General features: G+C 47.0%; 4 protein-coding genes and 1 pseudogene across 4 annotated transcripts; 3 read left to right on the forward strand and 2 right to left on the reverse strand.

Moving 5' to 3' along the window:
* Positions 1 to 39: 39 nt before the first annotated feature.
* On the reverse strand, positions 40 to 529 carry LOC110680605 (annotated as a pseudogene).
* Positions 530 to 727: 198 nt separating this feature from the next.
* LOC110680604 (histone H2B-like) lies at positions 728 to 1104 on the forward strand. The gene is made up of 2 exons (XM_021856404.1): positions 728 to 980; positions 1040 to 1104. Exons 1-2 carry the CDS (start codon positions 728 to 730, stop codon positions 1102 to 1104), a joined length of 318 nt encoding a protein of 105 aa, XP_021712096.1.
* A 1601-nt stretch (positions 1105 to 2705) lies between these two features.
* Positions 2706 to 4059, forward strand: LOC110680603 (histone H1-like). Its single transcript, XM_021856403.1, is given in 2 exon segments — positions 2706 to 3532; positions 3534 to 4059. Coding segments are annotated over 2 exon segments (681 nt in total). The 5' UTR covers positions 2706 to 3229; the 3' UTR covers positions 3912 to 4059.
* Positions 4060 to 9364: 5305 nt separating this feature from the next.
* LOC110680602 (histone H4) lies at positions 9365 to 9774 on the reverse strand. Its single transcript, XM_021856402.1, has one exon. It carries the CDS (start codon positions 9721 to 9723, stop codon positions 9412 to 9414), a length of 312 nt encoding a protein of 103 aa, XP_021712094.1. The 5' UTR covers positions 9724 to 9774; the 3' UTR covers positions 9365 to 9411.
* A 4405-nt stretch (positions 9775 to 14179) lies between these two features.
* Positions 14180 to 14841, forward strand: LOC110680608 (histone H3). Its single transcript, XM_021856407.1, has one exon. It carries the CDS (start codon positions 14376 to 14378, stop codon positions 14784 to 14786), a length of 411 nt encoding a protein of 136 aa, XP_021712099.1. The 5' UTR covers positions 14180 to 14375; the 3' UTR covers positions 14787 to 14841.
* The last annotated feature ends 724 nt before the right edge of the window (positions 14842 to 15565 follow it).

Consider the following 15565-nt stretch of genomic DNA (forward strand, 5'->3'; position numbering starts at 1 on the left):
CAATATTTCAACAACAACTCTCTAGCGGTGGACTGGATATTGTCGTCCTGAAAAGGACGGTTTTTGGTTTGATGCACGCAGTGTAACTTATGCCTTCTTTTCGGTTTTCTTCGGCAGCAAGACAGCCTGAATGTTGGGCAGAACACCACCTTGGGCGATGGTAACACCGGACAGCAGCTTGTTCAATTCTTCGTCGTTGCGGATGGCCAACTGCAGATGACGGGGAATGATTCTGGTCTTCTTGTTGTCACGGGCAGCGTTTCCTGCCAATTCGAGCACTTCAGCGGCCAGATATTCCATAACGGCAGCCAAGTAGACTGGAGCGCCGGCACCGACACGCTCGGCATAGTTGCCCTTCCGGAGCAGACGGTGAATACGACCGACTGGGAACTGCAATCCAGCGCGGTTGGAACGGGACTTTGCCTCCTTTGCCGCGGCCAGACATTTTGTGGTTGAGTTTGAGTGGACTTGAGAAACAAACGTTCACGAAGCGTACGTAAGCGGTACTGATGGTGATTTCACCGGATGAGGGTATCTTTTATACATGCGTAGCCCTGCGCTGCACTCATACTAGGATGGTGCGAACGAAATGGATGAAGTAGCAAACGAAGCGAAGGGGCGGAACAGCGCTCACCATTCTACGGGTATAAAGAGAGAAACCGGACTGGTTCGGTCGGGCATCCAGTTTCAGTTTTCGTTTGGAATCTAAAACAACGTTAGCAGCACGATGGCACCGAAAACCAGCGGAAAGGCCGCGAAGAAATCCGGCAAGGCCCAGAAGAACATTGTCAAGGGCGATAAGAAGAAGAAGAAGCAGCGCAGGAAGGAAAGCTACGCCATCTACATCTACAAGGTGTTGAAGCAAGTTCACCCCGACACTGGCGTTTCGTCGAAAGCCATGAGCATCATGAACAGCTTCGTCAACGACATCTTTGAGCGTATTGCCGCCGAAGCCTCCCGCCTGGCCCACTACAACAAGCGTTCGACGATCACATCCCCGCGAAATCCCAAACCGCCGTCCGGCTTCTGCTCCCGGGAGAGTTGGCCAAGCACGCCGTTTCGGAAGGCACCAAGGCCGTCACCAAGTACACCAGCTCCAAGTAAATGACGACCGACACTGCGTTCAATCACACCAAACCAAAAGGCCCTTTTCAGGGCCACTATTTCAATCCCGAAAAAGAGTTGATTTTGAAAATCTGACACTAGACTGTTTTATCACACTATTGAAACCGACTGAGGTAGTGTCACGGCGGTGACTTCATACGTGACAACACCCCCTCTCTGATCAGTTTGAATTTATCCAATTCATTTTATTTATTCGATGTTATCAGTTTCAGTATTGATTAATTATAACGATTACAGTTGCAGAGATTTGGATCCCCATTCAGCTGCGTAATAAATAATAGGAATTTCATTGTTAAGCAGTATAGGGAAACATCTGTTCACAAAAAAACCCTAGATCTAAGTTTTTCCATCCGTTTGAATTTAAAACAAGAAGATCCACTTCGTACGTTCAACATTTCTGCTGATTGCAAAAAAATGTTGTACCTTAACCACACTCCATTCACTAGCAGAACGTTTAAAGTTCAATATTTATGCTGATTGCCATGTTGCACCTTAACAACTTCATTTTTGCTATCGGTTGTGCTGCATGTTAGTAGTTTAGACAATTTTGACATCATAGGACTAGCTAGCTAGGCAGGCATGATGACAAGTTTCGTGGTTCGTTCGTTCTTCTTCTCAACGTATTGGAAAGAAGCTCATTATGTTTTCTAGCGTCCCATTACAAACGATCTCGTAAGAGCATCCCAGCAGTTCAGGCTATCATAATAACGTTTATCGAACAACAGTTGATGCAAATGTTATCGATCGGATAATCTCGATAATGCCATCAATCGGTTCCCATTGATGGGGCCCATTCACATAGTTCATGGGTGGGTGGTGTGTCTTCGAGATGTAACGGGTCAAACGAAATTGGGAAAACATTCTTATACACAATGGGTGGTGGGCGCGTTGCAAATGGTCATTGTTGGCGTTATGAAATTTGCGAATGATGGTGACATGACACGTTGTGTGGTTGCCATTCGGCTTCCTGGCTCGGGTGTTGCTCAGTACTAGCACGGACAGACACGTTGAACAGCCCCTGAGGGCACTGTACACAAAAATATATCTCGATCGGGGGAGTGTAGGGTGCAGTTTCTACACCGGGAACACGTGCCGTGGGGCATGTTAGGGACTTCCGAGAACAATTTGTCGCGAATTCAGCGCGACATGTCCGGTACTACTGCCGCCAGAAGAGATTGTATGGAATGTTCATTCGATGCAACTGCAGCTAGCAAAACCGATGCCTATTCGGGCAGATTTCGCACTAGCTCATTTGCAGATTCCACCGCAGGGAGGGTGCTTGCTTTGCTTGCTTGCTTCTTGAAGTAAACATTCTCAGATAAACTAGATCCATAGTAGCACGTGCACTGTCCTTTTCCAATGCAGTTGCCGCCGATGGCTGAGGCAATGCCAGCAATTTGCACACATTCGACCAACCAACAGTGCACAGGTGGAAGGTGATTAGTGTTTGGTGACATTGTTTTCCGGACAAAATGGCACAAACTTGTGTGACTGACGTCATAGTCGAGCCCAAGTTTTCGGTATGTTTGATGAAAAACATCAAATTAACATTGTTCAAAGTTTACTAAAAACCAAACGCGTAACATCGCTCGTCGGCACTGGGAATGACTTTGTTTGAGGCTCATTAGGGGCCATTAGACACCGGCATACTGGCTATACCCGCATGTCACCGCAAAGAGCAACCATTCATGTTGCCAAATTCACCACCGCCGTGCAGGGTGGTATTGTTTCAATAGTTACTATTGATTGTGTTATCGAGCAAAGCCACACCATATGGCGCACGGGTGCTGTAAAGACATGTCTCAGCGGTGCTTCTCGCGAAACCGGCCCGATGTGGCGATGACGGGCTGCTAGCGAGACTCATGCACTCACCAAACGGACATACTAGACAGGCAAATACTTAGTGCGATTACCGGAAAAATGCGTTTTAAAAAGGTGTTACCAAAAATATGTACAATATTTCGCGAACAGTCATCCAGTGGACGACCATGTCTGCATCCCTAACACAGACGACGAAATCGAACACCGCACTGTTGCCAGAATTTCCGTCATTCATTCGTTTACTATCGCCATCGTGTGAGTGTTACTCTAGCTACCTATCGAGATGTCTGAAGTTGCCACTGAAGCCGCTGCCGCAGCCCCGGCTGCCTCGCCAGCCAAGACCAAGAAGCCAAGGGCCCCCAAGGGACAGGGCAAGCCGAAGAAGCCGTCGACCCACCCCCCAGTCAACGACATGGTTGTTGCTGCCATCAAAACCTTGAAGGAACGCAACGGATCGTCCCTGCAGGCCATCAAGAAGTACATCGCCGCCAACTACAAATGCGATGTCGCCAAGCTTGCCCCATTCCTCAAGAAGGCCTTGAAGAATGGCGTCGAGAAGGGCAAGTTCGTCCAAACCAAGGGCACCGGGCGCTTCCGGTTCGTTCAAGCTGAAGGCTGAAGCTAAGAAGGCCGCCAGTGAGAAGAAACCGAAGAAGGCCGGCGAGAAGAAGGCCAAGAAGGCTACCGGAGAGAAGAAGAAGGCCACCAAGAAACCAGCTGGGGAGAAGAAGGCCAAGAAGCCAGCCGGCGAGAAGAAAGCCAAGAAGCCGGCTGCAGCCAAGAAAGCCAAAGCTGCTGGTGCCAAGGCTGCCAAAAAGGCCGGTGGTGTGAAGAAGGCTGCTGCTCCGAAGCAGAAGGCCACCAAACCTTCCAAGACCGCCGCCAAGAAGCCCAAGACCCCAAAACCGAAGAAGGCTGCCCCAGCCAAGAAAGCTGCCGCGAAGAAGACCGCTGCCAAGAAGTAAATTTGGGACAGCAACCGTACTGTTGTAAAACAGTATGTAACATCCAATCAGTCCTTTTCAGGACTACCATCCAAGTTTAGAACAAAGAGTTGCACAGTCAATGATATTCCATTCCTCTCACAGAGGGAAATAAATCCCCCCGAAAAGTTACGTGCACTTTTTGCCACTGAATGGCGAATTCTTCCCGAACCCTTTCGCAAATCAATAAAATTGGCCAATCATGCACCCCTTTCTCTGCCAGCAACTGTAAAGCCCGGACAGGTAGGCGAGCACTGGCTGGCACTCACTGTAGCGGTGCATCCGTACCCAAAGCAAACCTCCACTAGAGGAACAGCTTTTGATACACTCGAATGATTCAAGGATTTGAAGAAGTCTATCGACTTAAAGGCTCCCCCAGATCTAAGCGACAGCGACAAAAAAACGTCGCGATTTCGCAGCGATTCGCGTCGTGTCAGTCAAGATGGTTCCATAGAAGAGTGCTTGCAGCGACACAACAACGAAATCGTGTCGCTGTCGCCGTAAAAAGTCGCGTAGTTTTGGGGGAGCCTTATTTAAATCGGGTTGAGATTCGTAGCGTTGCCTTGTGAAACCAAAACATGTTTTCGCGCAACCTGGAATCGAACCAAGGACCTTGCGATCGATAGGCCCGTGCGTTTTCAATACACTCAGGCAAATGGACTATCGAAATACATTGGATGCACTTATGAAAATTCGCCACAATAAATCGGGTTGAAATTCATAGCTTTGCCTTATGAAACCAAACATTGGCAACAAAAAAATGTTTCTCGCAGCAACCTGGAATCGAACCAAGGCCCTTGCGATCGTTAGGTCTGTGCGTACACCACGCGCCTACCGACGCCTGGATGTGAGTTGATGCTAAACGAAACATAAAGCGTTCGTATGTCAAAATGCAAAATGTATGCATTTCGATAGTCTAGTTCACAGGTCCGTACGTACCGGACCTACTGGGCAGGCTGAGTATCGACATCCCAAGTAGAGCGGTCAAGTACAGTTTGCTGCTAATTACCAAAGTAATCTTGACAGCTGATCCAGTATGAGCGAACTGCCACTATTTTCCTTGCGGAATAATCAAATTACTCTTGTGGATGTTGCAAATTAAATTAATTGGCAGTAAAATACTAAGCCCAGGGATTGGCTTCTGAAAATCTCAATCTTTCGGGGCCAATGGGTCGACCTTGCTCAGTATGTTTGATTTTCGTAATCCAATGCTGTTCCACTATTCCAAAGATGAGAGCAAATCAATACAGTGTAACTGATTTTAAGCGTGATTGGCGAATCGAACGCCTCACATCCCCATCGCAGTTTGGGTACGAGAGAAAGAGAGTGAGCACCGCCGCCATTTGCTTGCGTGCACCGAGAAAAATTTGCGGCTCGAAAATTTGGCCCTGAGCTCTGACACTCAAAATTGAAACCGGTAAATTATTCCGCCGCTGTTACTACACGTCGAGCATTTCCGTTGGAGTGAACGCGTCTTCATTATCAAAATTTTTTGTGCTCATTCTTTTGATTTATTTCGCACATGGGATTTTTGCGAATGCCTCTTCTTCTTCTCATTTTTACTTGGCCGGCTTCTCACTTTATTTTTTTATGTGACCATTTTGCTCACATGGCTTGTTGGGAAGTTGAACCCAGACACCTTCAGCATGGGTTTGCTTTGTAGCCACCGACTTTACCACTACACTAAGGAAGGCCTTGACTGCTATTTATCAACATTATGCTCTTCCAAGTGCGTCTTACTGCCGAGTTTCAGATAAATTTGGCCGATGCCAAACTCCAGATGCCAAAATAAATCAGTGTTTTCATTAAATTGATGTTTCTCTAAAGTAATTAAATCTAGGGTGAATTTAAAAAAATAAAAACAACCCACACATGTAGCAGCATCTACCTTACCTATTCAATTTGTAATCGATTAGTTAACTAATGAGAGATTAGAAACTCTTAAAATGCTGTTCCCAAGGAAATCTGGATTTATTGTGGTATGAATATTCAACAACTTAGGATTTTTTTTTGCATCCAATATGTTTTGAGTGCAAAAACTTTCGGCAAGATTATTTTAGGCTAGTAAACTTTTCTTTCAAACTCTTGAGTCAAAAAGTTAGAGCCAAGCTCAAAAAATCAAACAAACATTGTTTGGTACTACATTGCTAATTATTGAGAAAAGTGAAACCTTTTTAAGAAGTTAGTACCGTAAAATGGGGTGTTAAGGACTCGTGGGGTTTTAAGGGATTGAACTTCTCCATCAAGTTTGAAAAGTCACAAAAACGTCGGAAGTCGATATCAGTCCATCTGAATGCTTGCTTTGGTTCGGAGGATTGTGAGCTGCATTATGTGATCGGGGATATCTATTAATATTAGGTATTGTGGAGTCTAGATATTGAAAACGATTCAAACCATTTTTGAAAGAATTTTATTGGCAAAAAAGATTTAACTACAAAACAATGAAACAATATTAACAAAACTATGTGAGTAACCCAGAACATAAGTATATTTAATTGAGATCACAACGCAGACAAAAGCTTTTGAAAATGTTATCTAGATTTCGCCTTTTAATATTTCTTATGGAAAAAGTTTCTTTTTGAAAGTTAGCGGGGTGTTTAGGGGATTATCTTTTCTACTACTTTTTCCAAGTTACAAAACTCGTTCGATTTATGCCGATATATGTTCCATTATACTTTAGGCTTGTTCCGTGAAGTAACACTGCATTGTAAAGGTTAAGGGGACTATTTTGTTTGTTACTGAATATTACTAAAATGTCTAGCCCTGAAAATATGGGATTTTTTTTTTTTTTTTTTTTTTTTTTTTCTCAGAGGCACCCGAGTTGCGCGAAGAGTGAAACCAAAATCTACCTATCGAACTGTCAAACTGTCTACCTATCGAGCAGACCAGCAAAACAAATAGGGGCTATTTTCGAAGACGAAGGAGAACAATCATTCAAAGAAGCAAATGCAAATATATAGGTTATGATCCTGTTGCATTTCAAGTATCAAAACCAATTCAAGACAATTTCAATATCGAGTTAGGGAGAGTTAACTGTACCGTCAAGCTACCATTCACCGTGCATTTAAGAAAAATTTGCACTTCAAAAAAATATAAAACTATTCCAAATAATTTGAAGCGTACTAGAATACCACTACGTAGCGGGCAATTATATAATAATTCAGGGAAAAATCTAAAACTAGTGATGCATAACAAAAAATTAGTCAAAAATTATGTTTGAAAATGTCATGTTAAGGTCGCCTCGTACCGTTCTATGTGTCACCATTTACCGTGCGTATAGTTTTCGTCATGATTTGATTTTGTATCTTGAAGAAACGTTGTTAATGGAGCAACTATGTTGCTAGTAGTGTGCGCATTCATTTTTAAGAGTATTCAAATCTTCATTTACAATAAAAACTATACAAAGTTTAAAAATTGGCTAAATTATTATTTTTTAATTAAAATCGTTATAGGAGGTTTGACTGTATTGTCCAAACCATTCCATATTCACTTAAATTCTAAATATGAAGTAGTTTAATGACGACATAACAATAAATCTAATATTATCGCATAATTTCATGCCTTTTACACTATACACGGTAATAGGATCCATATATATGAAAAGGATCCATTCACCGTGCATTTGGGTTTCGACTGAAACACAATAAAAATTCTAATTTGCATTAAATCTCATTGCTCATACGATGAATACATCTTACTAATAATATCCACAGTGAAAACTTGTTGAAATTTTGAAAAATTTCATACTCTATCGTTAAAATAAAAAATGTGATTTTTTGGCGTTTCTACTAAGATTGTTGCAATATCTCGTTATCAAACAGAATTCACATGATTTTGTCTACATAAACTAGGTTTTTCAAAATTATTTGTGGCAAAAACTAGTTCGTTTCATCAGTTTTATCTTATTTTGCTGACCAAAGAATGATTTGTGAAATTGTATGAATATTCTGTAGGAATTTGTATATGTGCACGGTGAATGGAGGCCGCACGGTGACTGGTGACTTAACGGTATATAGGTTATGATCCTGTTGCATTTAAGTCTCAAAAACAATTCAAGACAATTTTACGAAGTATTGGACAGTTTCCAGATTAATAACTATGAAAGATTTAGCAGTTAAAAGAAAACGGTTTGCGTTTGCAGGAGTTCCAAGTTCGATAATATTGATGTATTATCTGATTGAGGTTGAGCATAACTTATGAAAATGAATGAAAGCATCAAAGTTATTGATCAAAAAGATTATGTTTTGTTGTTGGCAAAATATGGTTTCATTTGCGAAAGTCAAATTCCTTTACAACCCTGTTTTGCAGTTACGTCAAAAATCACACATTTTCATGATTATCTCAGAAATCTGCCATAGGATCCTCATAATTGTGTTTGGCACGCGACGAGAGAATCCAGTACTGACCCGATTTTGTCAGCCAATTTCAGATTTGTCAAAAAATTGGTATCGTCATGTTTTACCACGTACCCTCTTTAAAAGTCCATGTAACCATGTCGAAATTTGAAAAAACGGGAACAAAATAAAATGACCCGATTTGGTCAGCCTAAAATTCATCGAGGGGCTGACAAAATCGGGTCCTTACTGTAGTAGGGCTGTCCTTTGTTTAATTATTGACATACTAGAAGTTGCTTGAAAACACCCCATTTTACGGTAGACATTTCATCATCCACTTTCAATACATTTCAATGAAACTGATTTGTTCAAAGTCATAAATGCTTGTTGTGGTTTGTAGATTCGAAGCTTGGAAATGTTCGTTCAAAACGATTTTCCCGGTGACCTTCTCAAATTCCCGGTTTTTTCCCGTCGGTGGATTCAAATTCCCGTCTCTCACCCGGTTCGGTGATTCGTTTTCCCTTCGTTTCGTTTCGGGTGCGCGAACACAATTCCAGTGCTTGTAAATAGTGATTGCAACCGCATCCATTTCTCATAAGGTACAGTGTGGAACATGATGAAATATTTGTTCGTCCATCGCATTGTGGAACCGAGCGAGGCAAACTAAGAAGTTCCTAACGCAATCCTAATGGAATTTGATGAGTGGTAATAGGTAATAGGGAGTGGTACGACGAGCGTTCCGTACCTGACACTGAAGTCCGGAGTTGAGATGCATGCACGTGAGATTGGTATGGAAAGATGCACGCACTGGATTTCACCGGCGTGGCATCATAGCGGTTGTTGTTTTCGAACCGACCGAAGTACAACAAGTAAGTAACAACAGTAGTGCCACCCCGGGAAATGACAGTGCTGACTAGACTAGACTATGTATGTATATATATATATTGGCATTTTATGGTGTCTTCCAATCGGAGACGAGAATTTTCTCCCCAAGCCACGCCACCGCCGGACTGCAAAAGCGTGTAGTGCTTGTCCCATTAGATTACCCTTGCTTTTAGTGTGTGAACATTTGTCGTATCAACTCCTTGATGAGTGTGTTTGGTGGCCCTGAAAAGGGCCGTTTGAAGAGCGAAACTTTGGAATGCGATTTAACCTCCGAAACCGTACAGGGTGCGTCCCTGACGCTTCAGAGCGTAGACAACATCCATAGCGGTAACGGTTTTACGCTTGGCGTGTTCAGTGTAGGTAACGGCATCACGGATGACGTTTTCCAGGAACACCTTCAACACACCACGAGTTTCCTCGTAGATAAGTCCGGAGATACGCTTGACTCCTCCACGACGAGCCAGACGACGGATTGCGGGCTTGGTGATACCCTGGATGTTATCACGCAAAACCTTGCGATGACGCTTGGCGCCTCCTTTTCCGAGTCCTTTGCCTCCCTTGCCACGGCCGGTCATTTTGGATGAATTTGGTTCTGTGTTCGACGACGGTAGTACTGGAACTGATGGCTGCGCCAATTTTCATTAAATTCATGTTTATTTGCAATTTTTGGTTTACAAGGTAATTGGTTTACATGTCAAGAGGTTGACCGATAGGTCCTTCAGCTTTGGTCTTAAAGTTGGATTTTGATAGATGTTTTTGTTATTTTTGCGGTTTTACCCTAGTTGTTATATTGGCCGTATGGGCTCTGGTGGTTTTTAAAAGAAAATTTGTTATCCTAGCTACTATTTACAAGACTACAATAAAATAAAATTTGATAACCTAGGGGGGGAACGAGGTCCCGGATGACCTGCTGGTCCGATTGGTGGCAACGAGCCCTAAATCTACCGATCGAGTCACCAAAGCGCTCCTCTAATGTTTTGATCTCGGCCAGACGGTGAACCTCGGTTGTCCTCGTTCTCGGAGGGCTGTTGAGGATCATCCGGAGGAACTTATTCTGGGTCCTCTGGAGCCTCAGATGGTGGGTTTTTGCGCAACTCTCCCAGATTGGAACGCCATATTCAATTACTGGAAGAATGACCTGTTTGTAAACAGCAAGCTTATTCTTCAGAGACAGAGTTGACTTCCGGTTGATCAGGGGGTACAATGCTTTGAGCAAGATGTTGCTTTTGGTGACCGTTTTGTCAACCTGCTGTCTGAAGAGAAGCTTGCTGTCTAACGTTAGCCCAAGGTAGTCGGCTGCATCAGACCATTCCACCGTTGATCCACCGAGGGTGATTTTACAATCCTCAGCCGGAACAAGTCTGGGGGATTTGGAATAGGGGAGAGGGATGACCTGGGTCTTCGCTGCGTTGATACAGATCTTCCAGCTGTTCAAATAATCTGACAAGACGTTCAGGCCTCTCTGGAGTCGAGATGTTAGTGCTCTCGTGAATCTGCCGCTGTAGACGACTGATGTGTCGTCAGCGAACAGTGACAGTGAGCCGCCTTCAGGGAGCTGAGGCATGTCCGAGGTGAACAGGTTGTATAGTAGGGGACCTAAAATACTGCCCTGTGGAACACCTGCGGGGATGTTGTGGGGGTCTGAGTTGACTCCATTGAGGGAAACCCTGAACGTCCTGTTAAACAGATAGTTTTTGATGATTTTCACCAAATAGGTGGGAAGATTGTATCGGTGCAGCTTGTACACCAGGCCGTCGTGCCAGACGTTGTCGAATGCTTTTTCAACATCGAGCAACGCCATGGCGGAGGATTTGGCAAGGGACTTGTTCCGCCTGAGGATGTTGGTTACTCGAGTCAGTTGGTGCACGGTTGAACGACCGCGTCGAAAGCCAAACTGTTCCTCGAGCAAGATGTTGTTTTGATCGGCTGCCGAAAGCAGCCGTCTGTTGATCGCTTTTTCAAAAAGCTTTGATAACCCTGAGAGAAGGCTGATGGGTCGATAGCTTTTGGGGGAGGAAGGATCCTTCCCAGGTTTCTTAATGGGGATGACTTTTGCTGACTTCCACGACGAGGGGAAGTAGCTAAGTCGGAGGCACTGATTGAAAATCAGTGCCAGATGTTGGTAGAACTGGAGACTCAATTGCTTGAGCTCCAAGTTCAGGATGTTGTCGAAACCTGGGGCCTTCATGTTTTTGGATGTTTTGAGATAGGCCAGCAACTCGTCGGCAGTGATCTCCAACTCCTCCGAGAAGTCGTTGGGAGATTGGTGTAGGTTAGCTGCGTGTTCGGAAACAGCAGCTTCGTGTGGGCTAGGAATGTCTAGCCCTAGATTGTGGGAGCTGACGAAATGCCGACCTATCTCAGCAGCCTTCTCCGCAGGGGTTATCAAGCGATCCTTAGAGTCGGTGTTGTCTAATGGGATCAACGGTGGAATAGGTCTGGGTTTGGATTTTAAAAGTTTGGTCATCTTCCAGAATGGCCTAGCACAATCTGGGAGAGAGCGGATCTTGTTGGAAAAATCATCGTTCCTGAGGTCCACCATTCTGGCCTTGATTATTTTGGATATGCGATTGACTTCGCTTTTCAACGCAGGCAGACCAGAGCGTTGGTACTGCCTGCGTTTGGTGTTCCTTAAACGAATGAGATCTTTGGTAACACGATCGATAAAAAGGGGGTTGCTCACCTGACCAGATGCTGGTACATGCTGTTCTCGGGCCACGGAGATGGCCTCTTCGACGCTCTGCAGGTGCCGGTCGATGTCTTCAGCGGACGCCAGGGGAGCCTCGTACTGGATGTTAGCGTCGACACACCGCTGGAATTGGCCCCAGTCGACACGATGGTAGTTGCGCCGGGTGACCCGATGCCGGTTGACCAGGGAACCAACTTCTGCCACCACCGGGTAGTGGTCCGAGCTCAGGTCCTGGTGAACGACCGGTTGGGAGATGTTGTCGGCCATGTTGGTCAGGAAGACATCAATGGTCGCATGGGCCCCGGACCGGCTCAGGCGGGTGGGTGAATCCGGGCTCAGGATGGTGTAGTGGCCTTCCTCCAGGTCCTGTTGTAGGATGAGGCCGTTCCTATTTCGCCGGGGGTTTCCCCAGGTCTCGTGCCTTGCGTTCAGATCGCCAGCCAGGATGAACTGCCCCTGCCGCCGTGTCAGTTTGACGAGGTCTTGCTTTAAGGCCGCCGATGTTCCGTCGTTGATGTTGGTTTGCTTCGGGCAGTACGCCGCGATGATCGTGATTGGGCCGATGGAGGTTTCCACCCGAACACCTACGGCCTCGATGATTTGGAGTTGAAAGCTCGGCAGCAGGGTGCAGTTGACGTTCCTCCGCAGAGCAACCGCAACGCCTCCACCTTCGGATCCGCACCGGTCAAGCCGCACGAGCCGGAAGTCGGGGATGAAGATGTTAACTTCCGGCTTGAGGTGCGTCTCCGTTATCACGGCTATGTCGATGCCTTCCTGGTCCAGGAAGGCGGACAACTCTCGATTTTTGCTCCGGAGGGAGCAAGCGTTCCAGTTGAGGATCTTGGTGGTGGCCTCACGGGCCATATTTGGATAAGAACGCAAATACCACCGAGTTGGCGGCGTCGATCTGTTCCGACTTGGAACGGCAGGCTCGTAGCCGTTGGAAAAGGTTCCTTGTGTATTCCAACATTTGCTCCGGCGTGTACAGGGAGCCGTCGTCGTCGGAGGGAGGAGGAGTGCCGGAAGCACTGGGTCCAGGATTCCCCCATCCAGGAGGGGGCGCATTCCGGACCGATGGAGCAGCGGCGGCGGCCGCGAGGCGTTGCTGAACGGAGGGGGCCGACTGGCGGGATGCCTGCCGGTGGGTTGGTTGAAGCGGTGGCAGATTGGGCACTTGGTAGCGGGGCGTCGGGAAGTGCTCCTCAGTCAGCGGTGGGGGTGGTTGGCGCTGGCGTTGCCGTCCCAGCTTCTTGGCGGACGCTTGCTGGCGGATTGCCAGAAACTCCGCACGTTTGGGGCAGTTGCGGCTGCTGCCCTCGTGGTTTGCACCGCAGTTGGCGCACTTCGATTCGGTGCCCTCCATCGGCTGGCAGGTCGAAGTGGCGTGCGCACCGGCACATTTGCCACAGCGGGGCTTCATATGGCAATTCCTGGTCCCGTGGCCGAACGCGAGGCAGTTGCCACACTGCGTCACGTCTCGTTTTTTCGGGCGGTAGCGCTCCCATTCCACCACGATGTGGAAGAGCGCTCTCACTCTTGTCAGGCCCGCCATGGTGGTAGACCCCTTCTCCAAATGGGCCAGGTAGAGCTGGTCCCGGTGTCGTCCTCCTTGTGCTCGCCGGATGGGGAACACACTCGTCGCCTTGAGTCCAGCCGCCTTCATTTCATCGATGATGGCCTCCGGGGTGAACTCCGGCAGCCCTCGGACGAGTACTTTGAACGGCTTGCTACCGGGGGCATCGTGGGTGTAGAATTCCACCCCTTTTGCCTTCAGCAGCTTGCCGGCCTTGTCGTAATCGGCGCCGGAGGCGCACATGATCTTAGTGCCGGTATGGCACAGCTTGAACAGTGGCCGGATGTTGTTGGCCGCTAGCTCGGATCGCAGCGCCGAGAGGTCCTTCGACGCCGTGAAGAGGGGGGGAACCTTCGCGCCCGGGGGGGCTTGGTCCACAGGCAGGGAGGCAAACTTGTTATTTGCCAGCAACCTGCTGTATGCCGCCGGGTTGGCATCTTCATTCCTGGCTCGTTTTGGCGCGCTGGTCTGCCCGCTGTCGGCCAGCGGGGCGGGGGTCGAGGCGGAGTCCGCCTTTTGCTTCCGATTGCGACCCATCGCTATGGGCCGCGGTTGCTCTGCTTCGACTAGCAGAGATGCTTTCTGGCTAGCCACCCCTAGGAGGTAGGTTAGCGCCGGAGAGCAGTCGCGGGAGCGGGAAATCGCGAAAAAAGAGTGCACTTCGCACACGCACGGAAGAGAATTCGAACTTGTCTCGCAACTCAAAAAGACACGCAACCGTTCACAACGGCAGTTCGATTCGGAATGATGGCTGCGCCAAACACTAGCGGCCACTTTTATACCCACTCGAGGGTTGAGTTCTTCTTTCCTCTCTTGCTTTTTCTATTCTTCCGTGGCTTCCGATTGGTTGCCTGCATCGATATGAGCATATAAAAGAGGACTGCCTGGTTTTTTGACCCTCATTCTGTCGCTGCGTTTCAACTGATCCGTTTGGATTGAAAGCAAATTAATCATCATCTAACACAATGGCCCGTACCAAGCAGACTGCTCGTAAGTCTACTGGAGGAAAAGCTCCTCGCAAGCAGCTGGCTACCAAAGCCGCTCGCAAGAGCGCCCCAGCCACCGGAGGTGTCAAGAAGCCTCACCGTTATCGGCCAGGAACCGTTGCTCTGCGTGAAATCCGTCGCTACCAAAAGTCGACTGAGCTGCTGATCCGCAAGCTGCCATTCCAGCGTCTGGTTCGTGAGATCGCCCAGGACTTCAAGACCGATCTGCGCTTCCAGAGCTCGGCTGTCATGGCCCTGCAGGAAGCGAGCGAGGCCTATCTGGTCGGTCTTTTCGAAGATACCAACCTTTGCGCCATCCACGCCAAGCGTGTCACCATTATGCCCAAGGACATCCAGCTGGCTCGCCGTATCCGTGGAGAACGCGCTTAAATTCGGTCTGCATTATAGTTGCCATTCTCAACAAAACGGCCCTTTTCAGGGCCACTAGAGCATTCCCTAAAAGAGTTGTGTGAGCAATTTTCCCTTCAGTGTACCTAAAACTGTTTGTTCCCCTGGGGGAACGATTACTTCCTAAAGCCCCTTGACCTTCCTCCTACCACCGAACGATCATACTCTCAACACTGATGAGGGAGGTACGTCAACCAACCGACAACTCGAGTTGTCCCTTCATGCTTCGCTTTGCACACACTTTTGAATGTGCATCTCCAGCGCGGACTTCATTCTCTGGTACCGGCCGTATGTTTCCCCTTCTTCTTATGCTCTTTTCCGGATGCAGAAGCTTTCCCAGCTCGCCTCCCCTTGTTGCTACAAACTAGACAACTCGAACATCCAACATTGAAAGTTTGACCGTATGATTGAAACGTAATCTTTGGCTTGTTTACTTTGAAACACACCCCTATGATAGTTATAATTGATAATTGTGGGGTTTGGAAATTGATTGATTCCTTTAATATTAGGAGCTCCTGATATAGCCTTTCCTCGAATAAATAATATAAGTTTTTTTAAATACTACCTGCTTCATCAACTCTTCTATTGTCAAGCAGTAGATAGTAGAAAATGGGGCAGGAACTGGATGAACAGTTTACCCTCCTCTCTCTTCAGGAACAGCTCACGCAGGGCTGGCTGTTTCAATGTTTTATGTTTCTGTTTCGGCAAATTGAACTCCAAAAATCGAAAGTTCGAGGTATCCCGAACAGAACATTTAAGAA

This window comes from Aedes aegypti, unplaced genomic scaffold (genome assembly GCF_002204515.2).
Source record: "Aedes aegypti strain LVP_AGWG unplaced genomic scaffold, AaegL5.0 Primary Assembly AGWG_AaegL5_hic_scaff_1654_PBJ_arrow, whole genome shotgun sequence".
Lineage (NCBI taxonomy): Eukaryota > Metazoa > Arthropoda > Insecta > Diptera > Culicidae > Aedes > Aedes aegypti.